The sequence below is a fragment of the Dendropsophus ebraccatus genome, chromosome 3 (assembly GCF_027789765.1).
Source record: "Dendropsophus ebraccatus isolate aDenEbr1 chromosome 3, aDenEbr1.pat, whole genome shotgun sequence".
NCBI lineage: Eukaryota > Metazoa > Chordata > Amphibia > Anura > Hylidae > Dendropsophus > Dendropsophus ebraccatus.
Genome location: NC_091456.1, coordinates 47,008,095 through 47,030,439, shown reverse-complemented (window position 1 = coordinate 47,030,439; position 22,345 = coordinate 47,008,095). Strand labels below are relative to the sequence as shown.

General features: G+C 40.6%; 1 protein-coding gene across 2 annotated transcripts in view; it reads right to left on the bottom strand.

Annotated features, from left to right (window-relative positions):
* The window catches only part of ROR2 (receptor tyrosine kinase like orphan receptor 2), a 119,246-nt gene that overhangs the window by 8,170 nt on the left and 88,731 nt on the right, over positions 1-22,345 (bottom strand). Inside the window, exons 1-3 of one of the 2 annotated variants that reach the window (XM_069961678.1) lie at positions 21,737-21,832; positions 16,100-16,387; positions 15,857-15,887 (exon numbers count right to left, since the gene is read on the bottom strand). In XM_069961678.1, coding sequence (XP_069817779.1) covers positions 15,857-15,887; positions 16,100-16,387; positions 21,737-21,785 — 368 coding nt within the window. In that variant the 5' untranslated portion in view covers positions 21,786-21,832. Of the gene's footprint in view, positions 1-15,856; positions 15,888-16,099; positions 16,388-21,736; positions 21,833-22,345 lie in introns of those variants that run through there. The other variant, XM_069961677.1, reaches the window with a different exon arrangement.

Sequence of the window (22,345 nt, the reverse complement as noted above, 5' to 3'; positions counted from 1 at the left end):
GTTCACCCTTACAAAGTACGGCCGTTGTTGCCTATGGCAACAAGGACCGTACTTTTACGTAGTGTGAACATAGCCTAAGACTGCATGAGAAGAACCCCCAACACATCAGTCTGGTGTAAAATCACCTTCTTTATTTCTATACATCCACAGGCAGGTACATCAGCAATAAAGTGCAAAGTGACTGCTACTTGTAAGACTGCATTCACACCACGTTTTCTGGCTCCTGCCAGCAGGGCCGGCCTTAGGGTAAATGGCGCCCTGTGCGAACCTTTTTTTCGGCGCCCCCCCCAAACACACACACCTTTAAAGGTAACATAAAGCTCCTTCAGCCTCCAAGCCCTCCAGACAACACCCATGACCCGACCATACACACAACTACCCCCAGCCATTCACACAACTACCCCCGCCAAACACACAACTACCTTACCCCTCAGCCATAAACACAACTACCCTACCCCCCCGGCCATACATGCAACTACCCCTCCACCATTCACACATCTACAACAACCAACCCCCCTGGCCATACACACAATTACCCCCAGATCCATTCACCAAACTACCCCCCAGCCATACACACAACTACCCCCAGATCCATTCACCAAACTACCCCCCAGCCATACACACAACTACCCCCAGATCCATTCACCAAACTACCCCCCAGCCATACACACAACTACCACCCCCAGCCCTCTACACAACTACCACACCCAGCTCCCCAAACTCAGACACTCAGACAGACACACACACACACACGACAGAGCTATGTACACACACAGACACATGACAGAGCTATGTACACACACACAGACACATGACAGAGCTATGTACACACACACAGACACATGACAGAGCTATGTACACACACACAGACACATGACAGAGCTATGTACACACACACACACACAGACACATGACAGAGCTATGTACACACACACAGACACATGACAGAGCTATGTACACACACACAGACACACGACAGAGCTATGTACACAAACTCAGACAGACACATGACAGAGCTATGTACACACACACACATGACAGAGCTATGTACACACACACATGACAGAGCTATGTACACACTAGGGCTCCTCATCACACACTATGGCAGCCTCCAGTGTATACAGGGCTCCTCATCACACACTACGGCAGCCTCCTCAGTGTATACAGGGCTCCTCGTCACACACTATGGCTGCCCCCTCAGTGTATACAGGGCTCCTCATCACACACTACGGCAGCCTCCTCAGTGTATACAGGGCTCCTCGTCACACACTATGGCTGCCCCCTCAGTGTATACAGGACTCCTCATCACACACTATGGCTGCCCCCTCAGTGTATACAGGGCTCCTCATCATACACTATGGCAGCCTCCTCAGTGTATACAGGGCTCCTCATCACACACTATGGCAGCCTCCAGTGTATACAGGGCTCCTCATCACACACTACGGCAGCCTCCTCAGTGTATACAGGGCTCCTCATCATACACTATGGCAGCCTCCTTAGTATATACAGGGCTCCTCATCACACACTATGGCTGCCCCCTCAGTGTATACAGGGCTCCTCATCACACACTATGGCTGCCCCCTCAGTGTATACAGGGCTCCTCATCACACACTATGGCAGCCTCCAGTGTATACAGGGCTCCTCATCACACACTATGGCAGCCTCCAGTGTATACAGGGCTCCTCATCACACACTATGACAGCCTCCTCAGTGTATACAGGGCTCCTCATCACACACTATAGCAGCCTCCAGTGTATACAGGGCTCCTCATCACACACTATGGCTGCCTCCTCAGTGTACACAGGGCTCCTCATCACACACTATGGCTGCCTCCTCAGTGTATACAGGGCTCCTCATCACACACTACGGCAGCCTCCTCAGTGTATACAGGGCTCCTCATCACACACTATGGCAGCCTCCTTAGTGTATACAGGGCTCCTCATCACACACTATGGCTGCCTCCTCAGTGTATACAGGGCTCCTCATCACACACTACGGCAGCCTCCTCAGTGTATACAGGGCTCCTCATCACACACTATGGCTGCCCCCTCAGTGTATACAGGGCTCCTCATCACACACTATGGCTGCCCCCTCAGTGTATACAGGGCTCCTCATCACACACTATGGCAGCCTCCAGTGTATACAGGGCTCCTCATCACACACTACGGCAGCCTCCTCAGTGTATACAGGGCTCCTCATCACACACTATGGCTGCCCCCTCAGTGTATACAGGGCTCCTCATTACACACTATGGCAGCCTCCTCAGTGTATACAGGGCTCCTCATCACACACTATGGCTGCCCCCTCAGTGCATACATGCCAGTGTGTGGTGTGTACAGCTGCAGTCATTCTTTATGTACAGGAAGCACATCGGTCACCTTTCCCCCCAGCTAAGAGCAGCATTCCCGGGTGACAGCCCTTCTCCTCTCCTCAGTGCTGGTGATTGTGTTCTGTACCAGCGGCACAACAGCTCTCACCTGCCTGTTCCCGGGAGGGCCGTGTCTCCTGCAGCACTTCCTGTGTGTCTCCTGCAGCACTTCCTGTGTGTCTGCCCTCCCCCGTGCAGCTGCTGTCTCTCCCACCTTCTGTCTGTGCCTCCTCCTCGGTCCCAGTTCTCCCTCTCTGCTTCTCTCTCCTCGGCACACAGGCAGCACATCTAACTTCCATAGATGTGCAGAGCAGCTCTCTGTCTGCCAGAGCGCCCCCTAGCTGGCCGGGAGTGAGGCGCCCTGTGCAAGCGCACAGGTCGCACACCCCAAAGGCCGGCCCTGCCTGCCAGGCCCTATATTGTCTACCTGTCAGAATGCTGACACAACCTGAAGTGTTCATTGACTTTAAGGGGCTGAACACAGTACTGTGACTACATTCAGTACAGATTGTATCCGCTGTCTGTGCAGGACAAAATAATGCTGCATTGAAATTAGGATGGTGGTGATAACAGTATTAGGATTATATATTTAATATGTACCAACTGATACTGCATTTGGCATCCTTTTCTATATATGTTCCTTATGTAGCTCTTTGTTGTAAAACTGACTTTCAGTACATATTTAAAATAAGACTGACTTGCCTATACTCTCCACTGGCAAAGAATTGGTTAAAGTATACGGTTTCACATAGACTGTTGTACAACAGCCTTAAAAGTGCTGGGGTCATGACTACCTCATTTATAGCACAGCTGCAGAATGGTAGGACACAATGCACATCCTGGGGCCATGCAAGTGTTCATTGAGTCCAGGAATGCTGGATGGCTGTAGGGCATTCCACACACACTAATCACAGGTTGTTAACGTGCTCCACATTCTCCTTTACCGTTAGCTGCTCTTTTGTCACAATTGATAGAGAATTAGCTATGCATGCATTAATTGTACATTATAAAGGATCCCCCCCCCCAAAACAGCCCCTTACAGGGTCTGGGGCTTGCTGAGGCCTTGTGCTAATATGCAAATTGCACCATTAATAGACTACATAAGGCTAATGAATGACTTATTCTGCAGAGTTTTATAAGATTAACACTCTGTTCAACATACCGTCCCATTAAGGAAGCATTATTTTCTGAAAGAAACTTTATCACTAAAATAAATGTCTACTGGACATTGGGGTACCGCTAATCATATGATTGCAGCAATTGATTTCTATGGGTTTCATAGATTCATTTACTTTCAAGAACAAGTCATATTTTTTTACAGACAACCAGGTTTTTCTGTAGGAAATAACGATATGTCAGATGGCAGAGAAGTGGAAATTATGTTAACTTGCAGGTAACTCCTTGCATGGTGTGAGGGTTGAAATCAGTCGGGTATATTGGTGGCATGACCAACAGGAAATGTATGAAGTGCCACAGTAATACATGACCCCCTTCACAAGAGCAAAGGAATAAGCGTACTCGGCAACCTATCCCACTCATGGTTTCATTTAAAAAAAAATAATCTTGGAAGGTCAATAACATTAATGGTGACTTCAAAGATTGTTTTAAGCATGTTTAAGAATTAGTTCAATTCATGTGAATGTGTTTTGGCAGTAAGAACATAGATTCATACAAGTTCCATTCAGATGACTAGGTCAGTCTTAGAAATTTCAGGACAAAATCTTAGTGAATGACCTGCCTCCACTTAGAAATCAACTATATTTGGGATAAATTAAAGAAGACATCTAAACCATTGTATAGATAGCAGGGATCACAAGAAGTGGTGTGCAAATACATGAAATAGTTAAAGACTCTAACCTGCTGTTATGATTCCATAGCACATGGAACACTGAGGATGAAAGTAATTTTCTTACCTTCATCCTCAGCACCATTTTCGGTAAATCTTCATTTCATCCTATATGCAAATTGGTCTCAGTGCACCAATCTGCACACCCCTTCTCTTGAATATCCATTTGGCGCTTTGCAGTGATGAGCACCGGGGTGACATCACTGCATAGCGTCGCTTCTCTACTCATGAGGAGGGTCCGGCTGGATCAGTGCACTAAGGGCGGCAGACCATCCCCCAGTGCACCAATTTGCATATTAAATAAAGTGATGATTTACCAAAATCGCTGATGAGGATGAAGGTAAGAAAATTACCTTCATCCTTAGCATTCCATGCACTTTAGTTTCAGTTTTAACAGCTGAGCTGGTTCTTGTCCTACCCATTGACTTTATTTTTTTCAATTCAATCATGTTTCAGTTCCACTGCTCACCCCCCTGGTGCGACTGATAGCGTGTGTGGACTGGAAGTCACTTTCTCTGTGTATCTCTGTGAGTACTGCTTTAAGGGTGGAATATACAATGCCAACGTTCCCCCAAAAGCCTTTGCCCAATTGACATTCCAAACAAACAGAAGCAACACATATGCAGCTAGTCAATACAGGTAAATAATATTGCCAGTGTGACATCATGCCATGATAAATCCATAAGGCTAGTTTATGAAGTCAATGGAGAAAGGCAGACAACACAGGGCATATGAACAAAAATATGTTCTCTTCTGTAAAACATAGTGCAAAGTGAGCAGACACGCTTTACTGGAGAATTAACTGTGCTGAAAGTGTGGTTATTTGTTAAAATGGAATATAAATGCTTTCAGCTGTTGGTAAAGGATATTGAAAAGGAGGGCTAGAGTTTGACTTGATTTCTGATTCATAGCCCCACAGCAACATTTAAAAGTTAACAATGACTAGTAAATAAACCTCAAGCGCAGAGAAAAAGTAGACACTTCCCCTTCTGTAAAGCAGGCCCTTGGCTGCCCTGTAGACACGTTTTCGGAGATGCAGGACAAAAGCTGTGACTGAAGGACCTTCAGTCTGTCAGACACGGGTCTTACAAATATGCATCCTTCAACACCTATTCAATTTACTAAGCAGCTGCTGTCATGAAGTCGCTTGGAGAACACTGTATGCTAGCGAAGCACATGGCCGATCAGATCTATGTCCAGTTCTATGTAGACTGAAAAGGCATCACAGAAGTCCTATTGTTATGGTGACTTCAAAGTTTTTGATCTTAAATAGTTCCCTAAAATGCTTCCACTTTCAAAATGACATCTTAAAGAGTCACTGTTGTGATAACTTTTAAAATTTAAATCAACAGTAGATGTGATATAAAGCAAGTTTGCAATTTACATTCATTTTTTTTTTTTTTTAGTAATCATGGAAAACACGGCACTGTTTTCTGACTCTTTTTTTTCCTCAATGTCAGAAAACAGGAAGTCCTGTGTATCCCAGGCCATCTGAGCGCTCAGAGAGAAGGCAGTCATGTGACTGATGGACACATTGAGCCGTGACTCTCTGTACTGGACAGAATTCCTGTGTTTAGTCTCTTTCTTTTTTTTTTTTTTGTAAGCAGCACAAAACTAAAAATCTGCCTTCTGGTAAAATCAGCTTTGTTTTACAGGATGATAACAACAACAAAAAATAATGAATGTAAATTGAAAACTTGCTTTATTTCCCATCTAATGTTGATTTAGATTTTGAAAGTTATAACGACAGGTACACTTGAAAGCTCCGATACACCTTTAATAACTAATGGCCAAATGATTGTTATATCTACTGCCCCATGCACAGGAACATTCCGCACGGCCAAGAGTTCCTCTCTCACTATGGCTCTCGCTGAGGCTGATCTCTGACTGAACAAAGGAGTCGGACGTGATTTTCTATCATGGCTAACCCCTATCACCACCGACATGATCTTTCAGTGGTGGTTCTAGATGGCCCTATACACCTTATATTGACGGCCGAATCTGTTTCAACCGTCTAAAGTGCATGCAGACCTTTAGTATCATTCATGTCATTTAATAACCGGTGAGGTAAGAGGTTTACTTCTATCTGTCCTGATTGGGAACTTCAATCATTAGACTGAATAATGTATAGTGCATACACACTAGCGTACACAAAATATACACACAGTATCGTACACAAATGCACAGTAAATCAGCCAATCTATGGCAGCAACAAAGTAAGTCAAGGTCAGAGCACAGCAGAACGTTCTCACCATACTGCTATCAAAATGTGTTTCCAAGTTGAAATAAATATAAAAAAAGAAACAGATCCACTCTCATGCTGTGTGATATTGTGTCGCTCTCTATGTTACTATGGCTATGTTCTTGGTAATTTGATCATTGTGTAATACTGGATTTCATTACATATTGACTTTGCATTCACTAAGCTTTGCAAATGCAGACCAGACATTTTCTTGGTACAGAACATGTTATCCTAAGGATTTATAGAATAATAAAGTAGCAATAAATCCTACTCATCATATACATAAAAATGAGCTCATGGTCATATTTATCCATCAAAAAGACTTAGAGACAAATGGATACAGTTATGTCTCGCTTTATTTTATATATGGGATTTAGAGGTTGTTGTTACTAATATGACATGCTTGTCAGTTCCAAAACTTTATATAAAATAGAATTTCATATAATTAAAAGTCTGGATTATATTACTATTATTTTAAGCATAAAACAGAGGGACCTCCATGGCATGGTGGGATGGTCTACTCAGCATCAAGAAATACTTTCATTGTTAAATCTTCAGTATCTAGTAGAGGGAATTTTTAGCTATAGATGGACCATGACGCCATCCTACGCCAGACCCTCAATTTTCATGACCCAGAAAAAGCAGTTCAGTAAAAATTTAGTTGGTGGGAGATCAAGCATAAACCATAACACTTGGATTTTCACAACAGCCTTCGGATATACGTTTCTGGCTACTAACCAAAGAAGATGCTATTATTTTGCCAATATAGGACCATTACCATATATTCTTAAACAGGGCTAAAAGATAAGTGTCTTCATTTCACTGTACTAGACTGAATTCTACCAATCAACTTTTTATATAAACTACATGCATTATTTACATAGGAGCATGCATGTTACACAACAGCCTGTTATATGCTACACAGTGGAGATCAAAGTGGCATGTAAATGCACAGTTCATATAGGGATTACATTTGTTCCTGAGGATTTTTGCATTAATGTAGGCACAAAACTATTAAACATCCACATGACGTGAAATAATAATACTAAAATCTACAGTATAGAGTAGAGTTCAAAAGGAGACAATACTGACAAAGCTTCCTTGTAGTCAAGGCAAGAGATGGAAAATTCCTAACAGTAGTCTTGTTCACTACAATATTTTATAGAATTTTTTTTTTAAACTTTTATACAATTTAAGGATTTGGAAAGAAAACAGATTGTAAAAACAACCTGTCATAAGATATTGCTTATATTCATTTTGTTTCCCCATGGCCATGTTGCAGTTATTGTCTTCAGGGTAAAATCTGTAATGTTAAAACCATTTTGCTATGGTATGCGAAAGGTCAGAACTACAAGGTCGTCTTGCACGATGTTCTGCTGAGCTGGTAATTGGAAACAGTTGTTTGGTCCTTTGCACATATTAAACAAAAGGTTAAACAGTACTTCAGTATTTTAATAGTTCATATATGCGAGGATTATCAAATGACAACTGGTATTAATTAAAGTGGAAGATACTTTGTACCTATGGATAGCGGAATCTTATGGAATATATTATCTCCATACTGCTTCCTAGTCTGGTATAAAACACGTTTCCTTTGCCTATTTTTCTTGACTACCCTTTCATCCGTCTACACTTCATAGGGGACCTGTCACAATTACAAGCAAGAGCATACCTATCATGCAGCTATGGGGCCCAAGGAGAGAGGGGGCCCAGCCCTGGTTGATCCTGTTTCTGTTGCAACTGGTAGGGATTTGTAGAAATGCAAGAAATAAACACTGGCTCTTTTTACCATGGGGGCAAAATCAAATGCTACCAATGGGGGCAAAGTCTTCTATGTATGTCTTTCTATTCATTATGTTAAAAATAGCTTAATGCTATGTTCCCACTTTAGGAACAAAACAGGGAAAGGCGGCCATCTCGTTTTAATCACGGCCGTGAATAATTATCACCTTTCCCGCTTTGTTCCCGAAGTGGGAACATAGCCTTAAAAGAAAAAGTGTGAGAATTCTTAGTTGGACAAATTAAATAATGGCTCCTAAATTACAGAAAAATGTTTTCAGCTCTGTAAACAGACACAATAAATGGAATGGAATAGTCAGGTCCATGATGCAATGCCAGGCCTGCTATTCTTATTGAAAGCAGCCCTCTTCAAACTAACAGAAAATTAAAGATGCATTCTGGTGACTTTCTACAGATTGGTGACTTTCTACTGTTACAGTATTAGTTATGTAACTAGTTTTGTAGGATTTGTCTATATGAAGAAATATGACCCCATCAGCACCAATCTTCACATTACTCAAATGTTCACAAGCCATGTTATTCTGCTTATAAGAATAATGTATTACTTACATCTTTCTGTTCAGCTGTTCTCCTAACATGCAGGAGAATGGGCTTCGTGCCACACCACTCCAAACTGCCAAGTAGTGGGCAGAGGGTGCTGGTGCTCATGAATATTGAGGTTTACTAAGCCCACACAATGGATAGGACTAGTGTGCAGACATCTCAGAATCAGCTACACAGAACAAAGTAAGTGATACATTATTCTATTCAGCTTCTCGGTCGCTAGTTTATGCTACTTTAGATAGGGCAGCATAAACCTACTGACAAAGTCTATTTTAGTGTTTTAATCACAGACTTTTATCGGTATTATTAAAACCTCCCAGGAATTATTAGACTGGTTAGATGTCAACGGGGATATCCAGGATTAGAAAAACATAGCTGCTTTCTTCACAGTACCACACCGGTGCTCAGGTTACAACTCTGTTCCATTAATTTCAATGGAGCTGAGCTGCAACACCACACATAAGCCGAGGACAAGATTGGTACTGTAGAAGAAAGCAGCTATGTTTTTCAAATCCAGGATAGCGCCTTTAAATAATTTAAGTGAATTATCATATATTATTCTATAATGTGGAATATACACCCAGCACTATCATTAAATTATATAGACAATGACGCACTAGAGAATACCACTCAATGACCAGAGAACAAATGAAGTCAATATCTTGGTAAAAGGGCAAATATTTTCCTCCTAAATGCAATTAAGATTTCCGAGGCTTAAAATTCTATGGGGAAAAAAGTAATTTGTTTTAAATGCTTTTCCTCTGAACCTGCCAAAGCATGCATGAAAGACTACTAAAACCCTTCCTAAAACTAACAGACATTACTGAAAGTTTCAACAAAGAAAAAACTTGGAGGCCATTAAATTCTTCTGTATCCAAATAGGCACAGATGAGGTCAAGATCAGTGGAAGGGAAACATCCCAACAGTCTTTTACTTGTAATTACTTACTGTATTACAAACTAAAACTGAAAGGTATTACTCAACGTCCCTGGTCATCATAGCCATTAAAAGGGTGCTCCGGTAAAAAATTATTTCCATATCAACTGGTGTCAAAAAGTTATATAGATTTGTAATTTACTTCTATTTAAATGTCTCACGTTTCCCATTACTCATCAGCTACTGAATGTTCTGCAGGAAGTGGTGTATTCTTTTCAGTCTGACATGGTGCTCTCTGCTGCCACCTCTTTCTGTGGCAGGAACTGTCTAGAGAAGTAGCAAGACCCATAGAAAACCTCTCCTGCTCTGGATAGTTCCTGTCACAGAAACAGGTGGCAGCAGAGAGCACCATGTCAGAGAGAAAAGAATGCACCACTTCCTGCAGGACATACAGCAGCTGATAAGTACTGGAAGGCTTCAGATTTTTAAATAGAAGTAATTTACAAATCTATATAACTTTCTAAACCAGTTGATATGATTTTGTTTCACACATGAATTTTTTTTTCATACAGCCTACACAAACTAGGCTAATGTACATTATTACAGCCATGAGTGTGAGCCCATCATTTTTGGGGGGAAGCACAAGACACATTAGGTCTTATTTACTAACAATGCCTCAATTTCAATTCTGTCGTTTGTGTCTCTTTTTCTGCTTCAAATTCATTAATGTGGCTCATGCCTTATGTCAATTCGGAAGGTTTTTCACAGGACAAAACTAAAACCCGACCATCCCACCACACTAGAAGTGGCCGGTTTTTAGAATAAAAAAAACATTAAATATTTGCTTAATAATTTTTTTTGTTGTGGCGGGTTGTAAAGGACACACCCATGACACGCCCACTTGACAGGTTTTTGCACAAAAATTACCTTAAATTTGCTGCCAGGAGCACATTAGTAAATCAGCACCATTAACACGCTTCCTTTTAGAAAACATTAACAATTTGTGTTCCTGAAGCCACAACAAATATTAGGTCCTTTAATATCATATTCATCCCTAGTGTTTCCTATGGATCCCTAATGATCCTAAAATCACTGCTAGGAGAAGCACCTTAATGGCCGGTCTACACTTTGTTCCCATGACATACAATGCTACAGTACAGACAAATAATGTATGTGTACTTTGTAAAAAAAAAAAAAAAATGCTATGCCACAACTCTTTTTCTATACTTTAGGGCCATTATATCCTATCGACTGCATGCACCTTATAACTATTAGCATATTTTCTCTATCCACTAATTTTTTTGTCTGGTTATAGATCCCAACAGAGGGAAATATTGAAAACGTTCCTCCACTGATAACTGAAAGCCGGCTGCTCTATTAGAAAATGTGCTCACCACAGAATCCTCCATAATGGGCATGACATATAGTACGGCCCTATAAACACAATAACCACTGACCTTTACAGCTCATTCCTGTTACCAGCTCACTATTAAACCACACAATGTTAGCAGTGACTAAGAACTACAGACCATGACATTTCCCATGATAGTCTAGTGAAATACAGCTACCTTTTTTTACAGCATATAACAATGTGTAAGGTACTTTGCAGAGCGAGTCAGGTTACAAGTATGTAAAAGCAATGTTAATGTATAGACCCCTTTAGCAGAAGATGGATTTACACCTCTGAAAAGAATTCTGTAGATACACCAACAAAATCTAATTGGAGACATTTTATGACCTCCCCGACAAAAGGCAGAATGCGAATGAATATCACTAATACGTTTTAGCCTAGTCAAAGAGAATTCACAAAAGTGCGATTAACGCTAATCTGCAAGAAAAGTTCAATCCCCTTTTTATGCAGAAACTTGATAGTAACAGACAGGTATTAACTGTACAGAAATCTCAGGCCCACCTCAGCATCCTTCCAGACCACACAGAACAAGCTAATATATCTCATGTGGGCTTACAAAGCTATAGCTTGGAATATCTACAGCACAACTATAGTGAAAAGTGAGAGTTTTCTGTGTTTATTTCCCGATTATTCTAAGTGTTCTTAACTAGAGATGAGCAAGCATGCTCGTCCGAGCTTGGTACTTGTTCGAGTATTAGGTACTCGATGGTACTCGTTACTTGGACAAGCATCTTGCGATACTCGAGACAATGGCATCTTCCTCTTCCTGCATGTTTGGCGGCTTTTTTTCAGCCAATCATCATGCAGGAGAGTCTTTGGGAGCTCGTAGCATCACGTGGGAACCCTACATGTCAATAGCAGTTATTGGCTGGCCAGATCAGATGACCTGGGCATATAAGAATCAGGTCCCGCGATGCTCGCTGGATGAGATTAGGGAGAGAGCTGTTGTCTGTCAGGGAGAGCGTTAGGCAGGGAATTAGTGTGCGGTTAGGCAGGAATCCAACATGAAGAACCCAACAGTCCTAAGGCTTAACATTTTTAAAACATATTTTTTTTGCTGCTCTTGGCTGCTGGCTTGGACTTGTAGTGCAGCTGTCAGTAGTCAATTTGTCCTGTTGCTGACATTCTCTTGGCTGTCTGGGATCTGTAGTTTAGCTATACCTATCCTCACTGTGCTGTGTCCTGTGCATGTGGTGCCTTTAAAAAAAATTGTATTGAGGGCCACCACCCGGCTGTTGCCCATAATTTGGCGTAATGTTGCGATTAGCCAGCCTCAGAGGCATCCATGCATGCTGCCCCTGCTGTTTCCTGTCCATTTCTGTGTTGTTTCCATCATTTTCTGAGGTTTACAGGTTTTCAGGCAACCTTCCCTGTGCAGAGCTTTGGTCCCCTGCAAAAATGTTCGAGTTTCCCATTGACTTCAATGGGGTTCATTACTCGAAATGAGCACCCGAGCATCGGGAAATATTCGTCACGAGTATCGAGCACCTGAGCATTTTAGTACTCGCTCATCTCTATTCTTAACCCTTGAAGTAATATGAAAAAGAACTATGCAGATAAAGAATAACTCTCATTCTGTACAAAGAATAACTTTCATTCTGTATAAAGCATAGCTCTCATTCTGTCTAAAGTAATAGTAGCCAATAAGCCCAATAAAGTACAATCCCCAAATCTAAATTATTTAGCACATGTCCCATTTAGGTTGAATCCAGGACTATTAAGGCAATTGACATTCTTGAGAGCATTAAACATTAGTGGCATTCCCAACCATTTGCTTCTTAGCAATTAATCCACATGCTTATAGTTTCACTCAAACTACTAGATTACTTCCCCTTGGCAAAAATCCACTTCACTCTTATTGTTGCCTCAGTTAGCACCACTTGAGTTCATAAATCATTTCAATTGTTGCTTCTTCCAGAGTTTTCAAGCTTTATATGCATTTTGTATTGAAGTATATCAAGTGGGTTAAGCGGCCCTATACCATAGATGAGTTCAGAGGTAGTCGGTGAACTGAGTTACACAACTACTAGCTCGGTCCACATGGTGAAATTTACTATACTTTGTTTACTGAAAATAAAAAAACCATTTAGTCCTTGCTTAGACTGCCCTAGGCTTTTTGTATATCCGCTATACTGAACAGTGTGTTTGCTTCTTGTATACGTTGTACGCAGAGCTTAGAGTAAGGGCTTTTATAAGGACTACTTTCAATTTGTTTTTTATTAAAAGTACATTGTACATCTGGACAATGAAAAGAGAATGAATATGAGCCACGGAAGATCTAAAGCACTTTCCAGATTTTATTTCCGCTAAAGAAAAGAACTCTAAATCTGCCCATAAACATTAAAGGGAACCTGTCACATTGAGAATGCAGCCCAATCTACTGTTTACAATGTTATGGAGCAGGAGAAGCTGAGTGGACTGATATATGGTTTTGTGTAATATGTTTAGTATGTTGCTTTATATAGATTTATAACTCATTGAGTTAAATCTATAAAAGCATAGAAGATTGTTGGCAGAAAAAGACCACCTGGTCCATTTAGTCTGCCCTTATATTATTTCCTTTCTTATTATGGAAGGGTAGATATATGTTTATATCAGGCAGGTTTAAATTAAGTTGTTATAAACTCACAAACCACATCGGCTGGAAGTTTGTTCTAAGCAGCTACTACTCTTTCAGTAAAGTAATTTCTTTCCCCCAACTAACCTCTGACTATGTCCCCTTGTTCTTTAGCTGTTTTTTATTTATTAAAAACACTTCACTCTTGAACCTTATTTAGTCCTTTAAAATATTTAAATGTCCCTACCATGTCCCCCCTTTCCCTTCTTTTTCTCAGATTATACCAATTTAGATCCTTGAATATTTCCTGATTTTATGCTTCAGATGGTCCACCATACAGCTCAGCATTCAATTAGCTTTCACTACTGTATGGCTGCACTGGTGACTAAATCCTTCTCTTCTGAAGTCTTTGCAAACAAAAAAACGGCCAATCTGATACTCAGATAGAGGACTCTTTCTCCCCAAGAGCATTAGTTTACCCTTGTAAACACTGAACTTCAGTTTCCATCATTTTAACCAATTATAAAGTAAAGCTAAATAATTTTACATATTACTGACACCTCCAGGAATATCAACCCTATTGCACACTTTTGTGTCATCCGCAAACAGGCAAACCTTACCTACCAAACCTTCTCCTATGTCACTTACAAACATATAAAAAGGAACAGGATCCAGAACAGACCCTTGGGGCACACAACCCATCACTGCTCAGAATATGCACCATTACCAACAACCCTCTGATACCTATCCTTCAGCCAACCACAGATCCACAGAACTATCCAGGGATTAAGTCCAATTTTCACCAACTTACTGTATCTATCCCTTTATGTCCAGATAGGTGATATCCACAATAGTACCTTTACCAAACACTTTTGTGTAGTCAAAGAGATTAGGTTTGACATGATCTGGCCTCAGTAAAGCCATGATGGTTTGGATCTATCAGGTCGTTGTTGTTGTTTTTTTTGGAAGCCAATTGTCTTCTTTTTTTGAAAGAGTTTATGTCATTTCCACTACTACATATGTCACGCTAACTGGCCTGTAGTCACTGGCCTCTTGAGGATGGGTACAACATACATTATTCAGGGGGCAACAATCACTGATAGCATTAACCCTGGGGTGGATGCCATCTGAACCCATTGCCTTATTCACCTTAAACAGACTAGTTCCTCTAAAACATTGACTGCTCCCTGTAGAAATCCTTGTTTATTCTAGACTTAGGAGTCTGGTGGGTACTCTCACTCAATGATTGATAACCTTCCATGTTTATTCTAAAATAAGTTGTGATATAAATAAATAAAATACAAGTTATCCTGAATCTTTTCAAATTACACATCAATTTTTAAATCCTGGTCTATTAACAAGATGCTGGCAGATCAGACTGCTGGTTCGACATTACAGGTTCCCTTTAATTTACTGTTGAAAGACACAATTGTCTACATGTACATGTTTATTTCAGTAAGGAGAAGGGGGAAAAGATACTGCCAGACTCCTCTGCCAGATGCCAATCTCCCTTGGGATGAGGATGGGGAAAGTTGAAATCCAGCAATGGGACAGCCTTTCATCAGTTAATTTCTGCTGGATCCTTTTATCAACAATGAATTTATAAACATTAATTTTTTTAAGACATGGTGTGGGAAAACTTTTTAACAAAATAATGGTCTGAATTTGATCTTGTGCCTATGAAATTATTAGTTAAGATTATATATAACTACTACTTTTAGACTGTCACTCTCTGCATCTATCTATCTATCTATCTATCTATCTATCTCAAGTAATGTTTGCAGTGCAAAATGACATTTTAAAGGTAATGGGGATTTTTTATGACTGCAATCAGGGACGGATTAACTTTACCATAGGCCCGAGCTGTTCACCAAGCCTGGGCCCCCCCACCCCACTGTAACTATGGCAGCACTAGCATAGTGTTCATAGTACAGGATAGATAATGTCATGATTCCCCGATTTGTGCAAAATTGCTGTAAAAAAAAGCAGAAATCGTTTGCAAATCATGGCAGAACTGTAGTCAGAAGACAAGACTGCACTGAAAATATAAGTCTATTTGGGTGGCCATGGGCCCCCCAGGAGCTCAGGGCCCCGGGCTACCGCCCGAAACAGACCTGTTATGATCCACTTCTAAACCGCAATATCTGTATGCTGGTTTACATAGGTAAAATATTTATTCAAAACAAAGTTAAAGCTGCATAAATAATACTTACTGGATGTTGGGGTTCGGGCTGTGGGTAGGACCTGTTTAAGAAAAACAAGATAGATTTTTTTTTAATGAAAAGTTAGTATGACCCTCTAAAAACTAATAGGCAATATTGTGCAATAAAGTTTACATATAGCGTGAAACATTCTATACTGAATGATGTAATTTTAATTTTTCCCATAAATTCTTTCCAATGAAATGTTTTGCTGCACAACATGTATATTAGCCAAACCCCATATCACAAGCTTACCAAGCCTCACAAAAAGAACACCCGTTGCAGTAATAGTCTTTATCCCATTGGTGGCAACACACTGATAGTAGCCTGTGTCTGTGGTGTCAAGGTCTTGTATCCTTAGCCGTGAACCATAGTCTGTTTTTCTTATGGTGATTCTCTTGGGTTCCTGCACTACTGGAGCATCATTCTTCAGCCACTTGACATTGGGTAGGGGATTTCCTGCCACTTTGCAATGAAGGGTGGCTGCCTGACCCTGGACAATAGTGATGTTGTTTACAGGCTCCAGAAATGTCAGAAAGTGTCCTGGAGGGATGAAGAGATATGATATATAAGACATACATAGTTATAACTGTATACAACCAAATGCATTTGTTATTAGTAATTGAAGCTAATGTTAAAGATTATCTTGAATATTAAATACTTATATGTCATGTTACGCCAGATTTCTCAGTTTCAGATACAAGGGGTTAGTGGAAAACTTGTGTAATGCTTGGTGTATGGTGAAATCATTTTTTACAAAGTGCCTCAGATTCCTGTAGTCTCAAGAGATTGTGAACTATTCGACCCATCAATCATAGTCATGTTTCCTGCTTCTCCATACCTGGGGGGACAAGTGTCTCGTAGATAAAATGTGTGCATGTATCATTCTGGGCCTGTTTGTGTGTGCGTACGTAAGAATTTATAAGGGAGGTGTGTAACACTGAAAGGGAATACATCTGAGTGCTAACACAGATGTGTCTGGCGTGGACATTACCAGCTGGAAAGAGCAATTATTCGGTTGTTACAGATTCGACAGCAGAACAAAAACACAGCCCCATTCCTCACAAACTCAAGAAACTTCAAAGTCTTGGGAATTTGGCCCTGTAGGTTTTGCCACTTATTCCTCCCTTTTTAAGAATAAATTACAAGCTGTATAAATAAGATCAGAGCAGAATGCTTATGTAACTAACATGTCTTGCCTCCATAATTGCTCATTTGCCAGCAATGTCCGTGCGTCAATAAGCTGCAAATATTTAGCCTGAAATAACACATTACAGACTCTTAATTGTGGAATACGACATCCAGTAATATACACTTATATATGCTGACTGCCTCATGGGAATACCAGGACTGGTAATAATGGACTATTAGAGTCTTATGTGCATGTTATATCATGGTAAACATCCCACATAATACTCCATACCTTTATGGCTATGTTTCCGCAATGTTTTTTCTCGTCTGTTTTTTTTTTTAAGTGACGTCCGTTATTTTGCTGTTTGGCCACCCGTTTAGGTGGACTGATTGGCTTTTGGGGGTGTCTAATTGTCCAATTGAATTAAAAGGCAACTAAAAGTGTGAACAACTAAAAAATGACATCCGAAAAGAATTGTTATGATCATTATTTTGACATCTGCACAGACAACGTCCGTTATTTCATACACTGTGTGCATTGGACGTCCGTCATCTATTGACTTCAGTGCATTCCATTGATACCAATTAAAATGCGGCAATAACAGACGTCTTTTTAAATAGAAAAAGCGGACGCCTTTTCACTTGGTTTTTTACTTAGTGTGAACATAGCCTATACGTGCTAAATAAATTAATTCAATTACATCTACAAATGGTGTCATTGGTGGTCAAATAGACTGATGGGCACCCTAGTGATCTAATTGTGGGTTATCCACTGGCTGTCACAGTAGTCCAAGGCCTTTGCTAGGCCTCAAGGCTTTTCGTAACATCTCTGTACTGTGAAAAGAAAAAATCCTTTCCCTATTAGGCTAGGTTCACACTGCGTTTTTGCAATTCGTTTTTCCATCCTTTTTTTTTGCTAAAAAACTGATGTATTTGTGTGCATCCGTTTTGATCCGTTTTTCCATCGACTTCCATTGTAAAAAAAATAGATCAAAACGGATCAGTTTTTTTTTACGGACACAAAAGTAGTGTCAGCTACGTTTTTGTGTCCTTCAAAAAAACCTGATCCGTTTTGATCCATTCTTTTTTACAATGGAAGTCAATGGAAAAACGGATCAAAACGGATGCACACAAATGCATCCGTTCTTTTTTTTTTTTTTTTTTAAACGGATTGCAAAAACGCAGTGTGAACCTAGCCTTAGAAATTTGAATCACTCTTTTTTTTTCCATTTTCCAAATAAAAAGAATGTAAGAAAAAATAAACAGTTTTGCTATGACCACATGCGGAATTGTCTAAACTATTCAATAAGGACATTCCTGATTTGGCATGGTCAATATTATAAACACGGTACAAAAAAAAAAAAGTCCAGAATTGCTTATTTTTGGTCACATCACATTAACCAGGGGGGCAGAACAGTAAAACTTTTTACAGTAAAAGAAAAACAAACAAAAGCTACCCAAGTCTGGTATCATTGGATTCGCACTGATATGTAGAATATTAGTATCTCCATTATACTGTGTGGTGAACATTGCCCCACAGATAATAATTGAATTCTTAAATTTTTTTCCTACAAAAAATTTATTTTCAAGGCGCTGTATATTATATGGTAAAACTGGTAAAATAAAAGTTACAATGCATCCAACTTTTGCTTTCGGGAGTTCCGTACCCCTCTCACGTCATAAGAGGACTGCCCACCTACAGGATTTTTTTCAGTGTAGCCTGCCACAGTCCTAAAATTATAGGTACACTGAACAGCCACTGGAGAATGCAAGGGGGGGGGGTTGTTGGTTTAATACACATGCATTTGTATGCACGTGTCCAACTAAATAATCTAAATAACTAATATAAAATAGAAGTCAATAGGATAGTAAATAGGATTAGTGTATTACTATAGATGAGCAAATCGTCTGAACCTAAGCATGCAGCATTTGATTACCAGTGGCTGCAGAAGTTGAATGCAGCCCTAGGGAGTTCTGGAAAACATGGATACTGCCTATGGCCCAGGCTGTATCCAACTTCTTCAGGCACCAGTATTTAAATGCTGCACACTCAGGTTCGGACAAATCTGAGCATGCTTGAGGTTCACTCATCTCTATATAATACCAATCCATAATGCTATTGTGCCCACAGCATAGCGGCTAACCACACAAATCAGAAAATGAATGACATACAAAGAAACTGCCTTGAAACCAAAGCAATAAAACAGCAGTTCAGACACGTAACACAACATGTATTGCTCAAGCTTTGCCCTTTGTAGGCCTGTCCAGGCCCGTAGGAGCCAACTACCCTCATTTCTTTACTCTGCAGATTTATTGGTCTGCAACAGGAACTATATAAGTAAAGCCTAAACTAGATAGAAGACCACAACATTAACAATACTCTATGAATGTGTCATCCATCAGTGATGGTATGGAGGAAACACGACATAATAAAAAAAAAGGGGGGGGGGGGTAGATCATTCCTTGAAGCTAATTGGAAACAACATTATCTGCATGAACTCTTAAGAATAGACAGATTTCCCAGCTGCTTTTATGGTGTAGAATGAGGCCATATCTAATTGTTGAAATAAAGATGAGACTATTTATCCTGCCAGGAGACTGAAGCTTACAGGCTGGTCATAAAACCAACTAACCACAGCGGTAATGAAAGTGCTTTCCTTACAAGGTCACGGCTAGGAGAAGACGCTCAGACGTTGGTAAGCAGAAGAGCTCATTTAGGAACATTTGTTCTCGGCTTTTGTTTGTAATGATCGCTTATAAGCTGTGTGCCAGTATTGTTTTACTGTACGTTACAGCAGTGAAGAGCACAATGTATCCTGCTTACACGTAGGGGGTCTGAGGTAACGCAAGGCAAATCTTACTTTTATTTCATAGTAACATTTCACACTTGCATATCATTAAGGTATTTATGAGCTTATCCGGATATAGACATGAAGAAAGCAAGAATGTCCCTTCACAGCCAAACAAATATCTAGTATTTTTGCTTCCATATTTGCAGTTTTTCATTCTACATTCACCCAATTAGGGTGTTAAAGGGGTAGTCCGGCATCGGGAACCTGTAAGTAGCTGAGAGGATAAGGGGGGCATTTCCATAGCAGCTGTATAGTGGTAACAAACCAACAATCACAGAAGATATCTCCTGTATGCAGCTTTCCTAAAGGACAATAACACAAAGTGCTCATATATGACGAAATCTTTGCAGCCCTCTTCAGTATAGGAGGTTTAAAGGGAACCAATCACTCCAAACATGCCCAGGAAGGTATACGTAGGGTGTAATGAAGTCCGCTGCATTGTTACAGCCAACTCTAACGTGTCATCAGTGACTAGTTCGCACTGAGGAACAACTGGTTTCCTTTAGTTACTAGAGATGAGCGAACCTCTGGCATATTCAGATTTGTCCAAACTGGCTAAAGCAGCTGGAATCAGCCCCATGGAGCCATAGGCTGTGTCTATGTTTTCCAGGCAGCCTTGGGGCTGCATCCAAATTCTTCAGCCACCGATAATCAATGCTAAGCGTTTGGGTTCCAACAAACCCAAACATACCCTCGAGGTTCGTTCATAATATTACACAGGTTGTTGTACGGCCAAAGTACATGGGTGTATTACAATCCTGTACAAGAGCCGTACACTTAGGGGCACATTTATCAAATGCGTCCCAGGTGTACAGACCGTAGACAGAGTGGTAAATATGCACCTATGCACTTTTTCCATGGTGTAAGCCCTGCTGGGCTGAAAGGCAGGCAGGGGGGAGACAATGCGCAGGCCCAGGCCCCACCGGATTAGCTAACAGACGTAACAGGCCGGTGAACTGCATGGGGGCAGGGTTTTATACTAAGAAACCAGTAATAATACATGTCCCCCTTAGTGCTAAGGACAGGATCAGAAAAGTTGTTACCAAAACCTTTTTCGGAAAAATGTTTGCCAGATCTTCCAAGACGGGATTTGATTATATAATAATAATTTAATAAGAATTTTTATTTATATAGCGCCAACAGATTCCGCAGCACTTTACAATTCTATACTTTACAATATCCTCGCCTATATATATATATATAATAGATATTTCTTAGCTCCTTCACACAGCCATAAGCAAACATTAGCCAATGCCAGTTCCTCCTCGCGCCAAAGCAACTAAAATGAGGCAGGATTAGAAAAGCATAGGCAGCATAGAAGAAGCTATAAGATTGCTGACTGCATTAACGTTGACATCTTCCTTAAGGTTAAGATAAGGATCGCACATAATATTATACTCAGAAGTAAACCTGTATTAACTTGCCAAAGAAAGGATCATCCCCTTGACCCTTCATGAGTCAAGGCCAGACGTCTGCAACATTCAATGCTGCTGTGCGCCACTGTACTGTCACAGGACAGAAGCTATTTGCTCAGGGATAAAGCCTTGATTTGTGGCTCTACTACAGGGCATGCTGAATGGCTCCTTCAAATTCCTAAGAAGCTACTTACAACGGGCTGTCTGACTGCGATATCCGGATCTTCCAGATGTGCAACTCACATGAATCACACATGTAACTCTTTCCTGGTCTCTGATGCTTTTTTCCTATTTCCGATCCTCTAATCTCATATTCTCACCTGTCATGCCCCATCTCTACAACAAAACAGGGTTTATAAAGCAGGAGCTTCACAGTGTTATTACTATATCATTCTACATTTGTGAGGGGATAACCTAGAATCTAAATAATCATACTTAAATATACTCAATAATATTTAATACGACAAAGACATAAAGCTATAACCATTGCTGACCAGTGTTAGTTGTCTCATTCCTGCCTTCCATCCCTTTGAAGGATAGCATGGTGGTTTGCAGTGTGTTAGTTTCTTCTTTTGCTAGTTGTGAATATTGCTGTCTCTTTGTTGAAACTGATGTCTTATTCATGCTTTCCATAAGGGAGCAGGATAAAAAAAAAATCATAAATGTTATAATACAAATGCCCCAGGAAAATGTAAAAAATCCACAAAAACGTTATATAATGCAATAAAAAAAGGCACTCACTAGGAAAATAATTAAAGGGGTTGTCAGTGGGATTCTCTTTACAGTTTAAGTTACTTAGACTGGGGTAAAAACAATAAAAAGTGTACTCACCTGCCCTGATCTCTAACCACTGCAGTTCTGACAATGCCTGATCCCCTCGCACAGCACTTCCTGGTCTTCATTTTGACATTAAGAAGTGTCTGCCTATCCACCTGCCTGGATCATGGCAGGTGAGAACATTTTTTGTTTGTATCCCAGTCTGAGCACATTTGAAGGAGAAGTCCGTTGCTGACAGGAATTTTTTTAAGGGGCAGGGGAGGGACATCATAATCTATCATAGATCACCTGTCCCTGGCGCTGGATCGTGGCCCTGGGACCCTCGC